This window comes from Silene latifolia, unplaced genomic scaffold (genome assembly GCF_048544455.1).
Source record: "Silene latifolia isolate original U9 population unplaced genomic scaffold, ASM4854445v1 chrun_scaffold_16, whole genome shotgun sequence".
Lineage (NCBI taxonomy): Eukaryota > Viridiplantae > Streptophyta > Magnoliopsida > Caryophyllales > Caryophyllaceae > Silene > Silene latifolia.
Genome location: NW_027413123.1, coordinates 7164091 through 7173888, shown reverse-complemented (window position 1 = coordinate 7173888; position 9798 = coordinate 7164091). Strand labels below are relative to the sequence as shown.

The window sequence follows — 9798 nt, the reverse complement described above, 5'->3', positions numbered from 1 at the left end:
CACCACCGTGCACCACCATCATCACCGTCAGCCACCACCCTTGACACCGCACCCATTACAGCCCCAACTACGAACTCCCATGCTGCTTATCAACATAATTAAGAACCCGACGCAACCTATATAATTCCCGACTTACACCACTATTTACGACCACCACCAACAACCGCCACTATGACCACCACCAAACCTAGCCCCGACCGCACCCAATACCACCAATCAACTAACGACAACAACCAACGACAACAATAATAATTCTATACAACACGGCTTCCATCACAACAAAGCACAACCACACTGCCACCAATCCACCAGAGTTGTAACCACTGATCCATGATAGTTCCAGGGGAGGTCTATCACTCGCTAGACCCAATAACAACACCCCAAAACCGACCCAACACCGGCAGCAACAACACAAGCACTCCTTCCCCTGTTTTTGCGAAATTTCGGCAACTACCAGCACAAACCACCACCTTTAAGCATCCCTGACCACCCACAAAGGTAGACCATTCACCTTGATGTCAACCCCTACCGCCGGTCAGGTCTGGGTCACCCAAAACAGGGGTCAAAAACTCATATACTCAACCGAACAGACACCCCCAACCACCAACGAAATTCCTACTAATATCCCCCTTTCCGCCGGTCAACGGTGATCAACGATAGGTCATAGTCACTCCTTGGTGGTCCATTGTCACAACAATGGTCACGGGTTTTTCTACGGTGGTCTAGTTTACGAGTTACGGCATGACAAAGAGTATACATGAGACGGTCTTACCTCGAGGTAATTAGCTATGTAGATTCTGTCATAATTCCTTCTACGTCACTTCCTCTTCTCTCAAATTTTCAGTTTGCATATGATAAACTAGGGCAAGGTATTTATCTCTATTTATAGGGTAGGTTTTGATCTATAAGAGAGCAACTAGGAAACTATGTAATTACCTTATTACTATTATTATTATTATTATTATTATTATTATTATTATTATTATTATTATTATTATTATTATTATTATTATTATTATTATTATTATTATTATTATTATTATTATTATTATTATTATTATTATTATTATAATTATTATTATTATTATTATTATTATTATTATTATTATTATTATTATTATTATTATTATTATTATTATTATTATTATTATTATTATTATTATTATTATTATTATTATTATTATTATTATTATTATTATTATTATTATTATTATTATTATTATTATTATTATTATTATTATTATTATTCTATATGGGCTATACAACTACTACACAAGCTTGGCCCATTTACACTTCCAATTTACTCGGTCCATCTCCTTTTCCGACTCATTTATTATTTCATTTTATTTCTCATCTTATTTTGATTTATTCATTATAATTGCTGTAATTAGTTATTTAAAAATGTATAAATTATTAATATCACATTTACTAAATTACGGGGTATTACAGTCTTCCCTTCTTAAAATGAACTTCGTCCCGAAGTTCACCCAAAAATGCTATAAAAGGCTCATGAAACCGTCAACACATCTGAATGCCATTTCAACTCAGTATCATTGCAACACAATTAACTTACTTAATCATTATCAAACCATATCATACTTATCAAATGTATCACAAAATTAAATCAAAACACAAAAATGTATCACAAAATAAACTTAAAACATGAGGTGTCACATTCTACCCCCCTAAAAATAAACTTCGTCCCAAAGTTCGCCCACAACTACTACCACAACACTAATAAACATTCACATAACTAAGCAACATCCAACACAATTATCCATTTACGATTATCAATCACACCAATCTTATCACAAGGTATACAAATAATAACTCAAAACATTTGTTGTATTACATTCCTCTCCCCTAAAAGCAAGGTTACGTCCCCGTAACCGCAATTATCGAAGCAATATTTAAACAAGGCAAACAAAACTCCTAAGACAAAATAAATAATATTCATTTTAAACTACCCCACACTGTAATATCTCTCAAAGGTAACCGGTTCAAAACTGGAAGGGCCAAGGTACGAATTAGGCGCGCTTTCCTAACCGTACTAAGAGGGGCTCCTAACAGTTTCTACCCGGGGTTCATTTTATTTAGACACATCCTAAGTTCATTATTATTCATTGGTTAGGCCTGAGGATCGTTTTGCTCTGATACCACTTTGTAACACCCCAATTTTTTCAGGAGCCTTTAGCTAGACATCCCAAGTAAATGAGAGCGTTACCATCTCGGTTTTCTCGGGGTAGTGAATAACAAAGTACAACAAACCAAAGTACTTTAATTAAAACTTTAGCGATTACATGTTTATTACAAATTAACCAACTAAATTTAATATAAAATAAGATACAACTCGCAGCAGAAATAAATAAAGTTATTAAATAATCTATGTGGTCTAGACTTCTAGGTAGATTGTTCAAGTCCTCACACATTCCCATAAGCTCCCAAGTCAGCTAATCTCTAGTACCTGTCAAATCTGCTCCCCATTATGGTTCATCATAGGTGTTCACGAATACACTGTCAACCATGAGGTTGTGTAGGAATAACCAACAACGAGTCGAAGTGAAATGATATGATATATAATGCCAATAAAATTGAGATCATCACCCGAAACACCCATTCATCTCACTAATCCCTGGCCCAGGGTATCCATCATTCCAACCGAAGTTGAAGTATCGACCATCCCAACCGAATTTCAGTTATCCATCATCCCAACCGAAGTTGAGGTATCCACCACCCCAGTATAACACTGAGGTATCCAACACAATTGTGATGTTCAATAATAATAGTAATCATCCCAGAACGAGTCTGAGGTATCCAATAATTACGATATGAATAAACCAATAACCAAATTATAAATCAATGACATATAATCCACATTCGATAATTCATCCAACGACAATTAACCACACAGTTCCACAGTTCCTCTAATCAAATAAATAGCAAGACAAGTTAAGTAATTATCCTACCTCGCAGCAAATATAGTCCAATAGCAAATCCAATTAAGCAGCTCAAGCATGACTCAGAATTACTTCTCCTCAAAACCGTCACCTAATAGCAATTATAATAACTATAATTACTAATTATTCTAATTATATAAATTATAAAAAGATATGACTCAATATAAAAAAAAAACCTAGAGAATGAACCCTAGAGAAACCCTTGCAAACCCTACGCAGGAGATCTCTAGCTTCAATTTTCTACATTGATTCTTCATCATGGCACATAATTCTTCAAGCAAGACTAAAAGCAAACGATCTAGTAGAGTTACCATGGTGAAATCAGTGCAGAAGAATAAAGGAGCACGTCCATTGCCAAAGAAAACAGGGCCATCAGAAGAAGAGATCATTCGTACTAAACCCATGCAGGAAGTAATAGGGCTACCAGGACTGTCTTTTGATGAGGTTGTTGATGACAATCTGGTTGAAAGCTCGCTTTGGATCACAAAAGGAGGTAAGAAAACTATAGTACAAGATGAAGAGGATGATAAACTAGAAAATCTCATAGAATTCACGAAGGAAGATATTAAGGATGAGATTGAATACTGGAACAATGCAGTTTATTGCTTTGTTTTAGGAGCAAACCTTCCATGGGAGGTGTTGAATGGAATTATCCTTCGTATTTGGCAGAAGCATAATGTTGATAAGATATCTTTTATGCCAAATGGAATATTTCTCGTTCGTTTTAAAGAAAGCAAAGATAGGGATGCTGTCTTCCAAGCAGGGCATTTCATGTTTGACAATAAGCCACTTATTGTCAGGGCATGGACTGAGGAGACTGAATTGACAAAGGAGGATGTTAAAAACGTCCCTACATGGGTGAGAATTAAAGCTTTGCCTCTTAAGTTTTGGGGCAAGTGCTTGCCTACTATAACAGGTCTGTTAGGCAAGTTTCAACGAGCAGACCAAGCCACAGTTGATAAGACCAGATTGGGATTTGCACGAGTGATGATTGAGGTTGCAGTTGGTCAGAAATTTCCAACCAAGGTGAAATTCTTAGATGAGAATGGGAAGATTGTGGCGTTGGATGTTGAATATGAATGGAAGCCTACAGTATGATCTAAATGCAAAGGGATAGGGCACGAGCATACTAATTGCAGGTCGGGTGCACAGACAGGGAACAAAAAGCAAGTTACAGTTCAAAAAGTTTGGAAAACTGTTGCAAAACCAGCTGTCCAGTTGGTAAATACTCGGGTCTCAGTTCCTAATGAGGAGAGGACTCCTATTTCTTATCCTGTGAAACCAGTGACCAGTGCTGAGAGCTCCCCTGACAGATCATACAAGGAAGTTGCCTCATGTTGTGGGACTCCAAAAGTAGGCATAGGTTAAAACGGTAACCCAACATCTCCTAATTTAAATGAATAATATTGGTTTTTGGAATGTTAGAGGGTTAAATAGTGTAAATAAACAGAATAATGTTAAATGGTTTATTCATAATAAGGATATAGGTCTGTTTGGACTTATTGAAACCAAGGTAAATGGTGCAAATGTGAGTAATATTTCAAGTAGTATGTTGGATGGATGGTGTGTAACGACCAATTCTAGCTGTCATAAAGGAGGCATGGTGTGGATATTATGGAAGCCTAGTCTTTTTTATGTTCATATACTGCAGTATGATGCACAATTCATACACACCAGGGTCATTGCAAGAGTTTCCCAGCGGCAGTTCTACCTAACAATGGTATATGCCTTTAATGAAGGGATTGATAGAAGGGAGCTTTGGAGTCACTTAGAGAGGTTTGCTGGACAGTGTCAGGGACCCTAGGCACTTGCAGGGGACTTCAAAAATGTCATTAATCCTGATGAGAGACTTGGTGGAAATACAAAACAATCATATATGGATGAGTTCATTGACTGTTTGGCAACATGTGGTATGACTGACATTCCTGCCACTGGAGCTTTCTATACCTGGACAAATAAGCAAGACCCTGCCTCAAGGATCTATAGTAAATTGGATAGGTTTCTTGTCAATCAGGAATGGCAATCAAGTTTTCTTGATATGATGGCTCATTTCCATCCTGCAAGGTTATTTGATCATAGTCCATGCACTGTGAGTAATACTAAGGTAGTAATGACTAGAAGAGCCAGTTTCAAGTATTTTAACATGTGGGGGAAGGCTCCTGATTTTCTAACCAGGGTGAAAGAAGAATGGGATAAGAATTTCCCTGGTCATAAGATGTTTAATGTGGTCAAGAAGCTTAAGGCCCTAAAACCTAGGCTCAAAGATCTGAATAAAGAATCTTATGCTGATATTGAAAATGCCACAAAAATTGCTGAAAGTGAGTTGGCTGCTGTTCAAGTGCAAATTGATTCTGACCCTCAGAATGCTAATCTCATCTAAAAAGAATTGGATATCACTGCTAAATTAAAACAACTCCAGCAAGCAAGGATCAGTTTCCTTAAACAGAAGGCAAAGACTCAATGGCTTGAGGATGGGGACAGTAATACTGCCTATTTTGATGGTGTAATCAGGAGGAGATGTAATTTGAACAAAGTTATCCAAATTGAGAACCAGAGGGAAGTCCACTGAAAAGGTGAGAACTGAGGTTCTCAGTCAAGGGAGGTATTGTACTGATGAGCATATTCAGATGCTTAATAAGCCTATCACTAATGAGGAGATTAAATCAATCTTTTTTAACACTCCTAATGATAAAGCTCCAGGTCCTGATGGCTATACTAGTGCATTTTTTAAAGACAGATGGGACATAATTGGTGAAGATATTTGTGCTCTTATTAAAGAGTTTTTTACCTCATGTAAGCTGCTGTCTCAGATGAATGCTACAAACATTACTCTTATTCCTAAACATGAGAGACATACCTCATTCAAACATTTTAGGCCTATAGCTTGTTGCAATATGATATACAAGGTTATTTCAAAGCTCTTGTGCAATAGATTGTCCTTGGTCCTTCCTGACATTGTAAGTGAGAACCAGGGAGCTTTCATTAAAGGGAGATCCATTATTGAAAATGTTTTGATTTGTCAAGATATTGTGCAGCTGTATAAGAGGAAGGCTGTGTCCCCTAGATGCCTATTTAAAATTGACTTACAAAAAGCCTATGATACAGTAGAGTGGGAGTTTCTTGAGCAGCTACTACATGGTCTTGGTTTTCCTGAAGCTTTCTCACATAGAGTTATGACTTGTGTGACCTCAACAAGATTCTCCTTATGCCTGAATGGTTGGCAATTTGGGTACTTTAAAGGATAGAGAGGGCTTAGGCAAGGGGATCCCATTTCCCCCCTCTTGTTCACTATTTGTATGGATTACCTTACTAGGATGATTGCCTATGCCACTGACCACTAGCCTTTCCAATACCACCCTTTATGTAAGGGGGTTAAACTCATTCATTTAATGTTTGCATATGACTTGCTAATGTTCTGTAAAGGCAATGCACATGCCATGATGCTTTTGATAAGGGCCTTCTCCTCCTTCCCTAGAGCATCAAGACTTACTATGAACAATGCTAAATCTGAAGTGTACTATAATGGTGTCTCTTCAGAGCTGAAGAATGACATTCATCAGGCAACAGGGTTTGTGGAAGGTTCTCTACCTTTCAGGTACCTGGGTGTCCCTATACAAGCTGGTAGGTGAACTAAGCTAGAGTGCAATGCCCTGGTGGAGAGAATGGTGAATAGGATAAGAAGTATTGGGGCCAAAAAGCTTTCATATGCAGACAGATTAGTCCTAATAAACTCTGTGCTTAACACTCTATACTCCTACTGGGCAGGAATGTTCATTAACCCCAAAGGGGTAATCAGAAGAATTGAAGGCATTTGTAGGAACTATTTGTGGGATGGTAGTGCAGATTACCATAGAGTTCCCTTAGTTGCTTGGGACAAGGTTACATTACCTAAGGATGAAGGTTGTTTGGGTATAAAGAAAGAAGAACTATGCAACATAGCAGCTGTGGCTAAACTGGTTGATTGGGTTTATAATAAAGTTGATAAGCTCTAGATCAAATGGATAAGCCAGGTGTATCTTAAGCAGCAGGACTGGCACACCTACACTCCTGCAGCTGGTATTGCCTGGTCCTGGAAAAGTATTTGGAAAGTCAAGAAATAATGAAGGCTGGCTATCAGAATGATCAATGGTCTGCTAACCTGAAGGGGTACTCTATCAGAGAGGGGTATGGAATGGCTTAGAAACAAACAGCCTAAAAATGATTGGGTTCAACTGGTATGGAATAATTGGAATTTACCAAAGCATGCTTTGATTTCGTGGCTGGTGATGAACCAAGGTTTTAATGTTAAAGCCAAATTATTTCAGCTTTGGTCATTCTTTGTCCTAACAACAATGATGTTGTATCTGTGATCAGGAACCTGAAACACAGGAGCATCTCTTTTTTGATTGTTTATATAGCAGACAGGTGCTGAGATTAATTGAGCAGTGGTGTGGTTTTAAAATTGCAGTGGATTCTAATGCTAGCAGTGGTAGGAGTGCAGGGGCAAGACTGAAGATGCATACTCATTATCTGATCTGGTCTTCCTGCTTCTACCATATATCGAGTCAGAGGAACAATTCGAGGGTGAACTTGATCCTTACTAGGCCTTAGACTCTGGTTATGCAGATCAGGGAGGATGCCATGAAAAGGATCAGGTCAAAGTTTGGAAGGACTGCAGTGAATGAAGAAAGGACTTGGCTTCAGAAATCGGGCATTGTAGTCTAGAATCTGGTGGTAGCTTGATCTAAGTGATGGTTGTTAGGGAGTTGTTTTATTTTGCATATGCTATCAAGACTCTCATGTAATTGTATTTGTTTGATATCAATATATATATATATATATATATATATATATATATATATATATATATATATATATATACTCACATTTCACCAAAAAAAAGTTATATAAATTATAAAACAATTGAACTAATTAATTATATTATTTATTACGTAACTTAGGAATTTAAAGCCGTCTTAAAACAACCCAGCTAATTATTTATAAATTATAACGATTGCATTTACCATTTAACTTATTAATGAAAAACCCGTCTGAACTAACCAACCCATGAATAAACCCGTGGATAAATATAAACCCGTGTCAACACCCAAATAAACCCGTCTTCAAAACTAAAACCCAACACCCCATTATATAATAATAAAATAATATAAAAACAAGTCATAACCCACACCATGCTTCACGTCTTCCCTTACACCACACACACCTCACACCCCTCGGCAGCACTACTAGCACGACCATCTACCACCCGCCATCACCACCGTGCACCACCATCATCACCGTCAACCACTATCCTTGACACCGCACCCATGACTGCCCTAACCACAAAATCACACGCTGCTTTATCAACATAATTAAGAACCGGACGCAACCTATACAATTCCCGACTTACACCACTATTTACGACCAACACCAACAACCACCACTACGACCACCACCAAACCTAGCCCCGACCGCACCCACCACCACCAATCAACCAACAACATTAACCAACGACAACAACAACAATTCTATACAACACAGCTTCCATCACAACAAACCACAACCACACTGCCACCAAGCCACCACGGTTGTCACCACTGATCCATGGTGGTTCCAGGAGATGTCCATCACTCGCTAGACCCAACAACAACACCTCAGCAACGACCCAACACCAACAGCAACAACACAAGCACTCGTTCCCCTATTTTTGCGAAATTCCGGCAACTACCTGTAATACTACGGTTTTAAGAATCTTTGGGTACTCTATCGAGTGGGCCTTACTCTGTCGAGTAAGGGTGTGTTGCGTTTTAAAATAGTTTCTCACCTGTTGGGTACTCGATCGAGTAGCCTTGGTACTCGATCGAGTAGGGGGGCACTCGATCGAGTACCTCAGTTACTCGATCGAGTAGCCGGTTTACGGGGTGATGATTTGTCGGATTTTGTTAATAATGCGATTGAATATATAAACAACTCCGTCACTTCCTTAATACATTTTATCAAACCTAATTACGTTCAAAGAGAAAACAAACTACGTTTTTCGCATCAATCACATTATTGACAAATCCCGGAGCTTGAGAGGTCGGATTTCATCGTTCTTTACATCTTTGTGATCCTTGCGTCGAGGGTAAGATCTATGTATCAAATTTGTTATATTTAATTAAGTTTCGTTAAACCCTAATTTTGGGAATTGGGGGTTTGTGGTAGTTTTGTGATTGGTAGTGATTATATGTTTGTATGTTAGGAGGAGGATTCGTAGAAGAAGCCTTTTGATATCAGCTATGAGACCGTTTGATTGTGTTGCTTTCCAGGTAGGGTTTCCATACTCAGTATTAGTCCCATAATGTGTTGGTGATGATTTGTGATTGTTGATTATTGTTATACGAGTATTGTGACGGTTGTTGGTTTTGATTGCTGTCTAATGGTTGTGATTGTTTGTCTCTGGTTTTCGAGATGCGTTCTCGGCTGAGTGGAGTCACTTGTGGGAGTGGCTTTACGCCCTAGTTTTGCCCTCCGTGGAACCCGCCACGGGAGGGGATGTGCACATTAATGGGACAGGGTTATCGCTCGGTATGATGAGCGGGGCTTAGGTGGGAACGGCTGCGGTCCCCCACTGGCTGGGCTGGTCTAGTGGACAGTCAGTGACGGAGATTGATTGGAGTGGGTGTGATTGTGTGTGTGACTATTTGAGCTGCTTGTTTACTGTGTTGTTGGTTATATAAATTGTGTGATTAGTATCGACCCGTTTAATGTTTTAAAAACTGTGGTGATCCATTCGGGGGTGGTGAGCAGTTATTGAGCAGGTATGATATGACGCGTATGGGATAGCTGGGATGAGTCATCACGTGGCAGTTAGAAGACTTCC

The 9798-nt window shown here is 38.7% G+C and overlaps 1 protein-coding gene across 1 annotated transcript; it reads left to right on the top strand.

Moving 5' to 3' along the window:
- Window positions 1-5584: 5584 nt before the first annotated feature.
- On the top strand, window positions 5585-7661 carry LOC141637230 (uncharacterized). Its single transcript, XM_074446794.1, has 5 exons — window positions 5585-6173; window positions 6381-6578; window positions 6723-6922; window positions 7311-7439; window positions 7563-7661. The coding sequence occupies exons 1-5, from the start codon at window positions 5585-5587 to the stop codon at window positions 7659-7661; spliced, it is 1215 nt and encodes a 404-aa protein (XP_074302895.1).
- The last annotated feature ends 2137 nt before the right edge of the window (window positions 7662-9798 follow it).

What these genes read in the sequence shown, in the direction of transcription:
- LOC141637230 (XM_074446794.1), top strand. Translation starts at nt 5,585, where the DNA reads ATGCTTAATAAGCCTATCACTAATGAGGAGATTAAATCAATCTTTTTT. An exon ending in GGGTGTCCCTATACAAGCTG is followed by an intron (nt 6,579 to 6,722) that starts GTAGGTGAACTA and finishes CCTACTGGGCAG; the next exon opens with GAATGTTCATTAACCCCAAA. An exon ending in GCAGTGGTAGGAGTGCAGGG is followed by an intron (nt 7,440 to 7,562) that starts GCAAGACTGAAG and finishes CTGGTTATGCAG; the next exon opens with ATCAGGGAGGATGCCATGAA.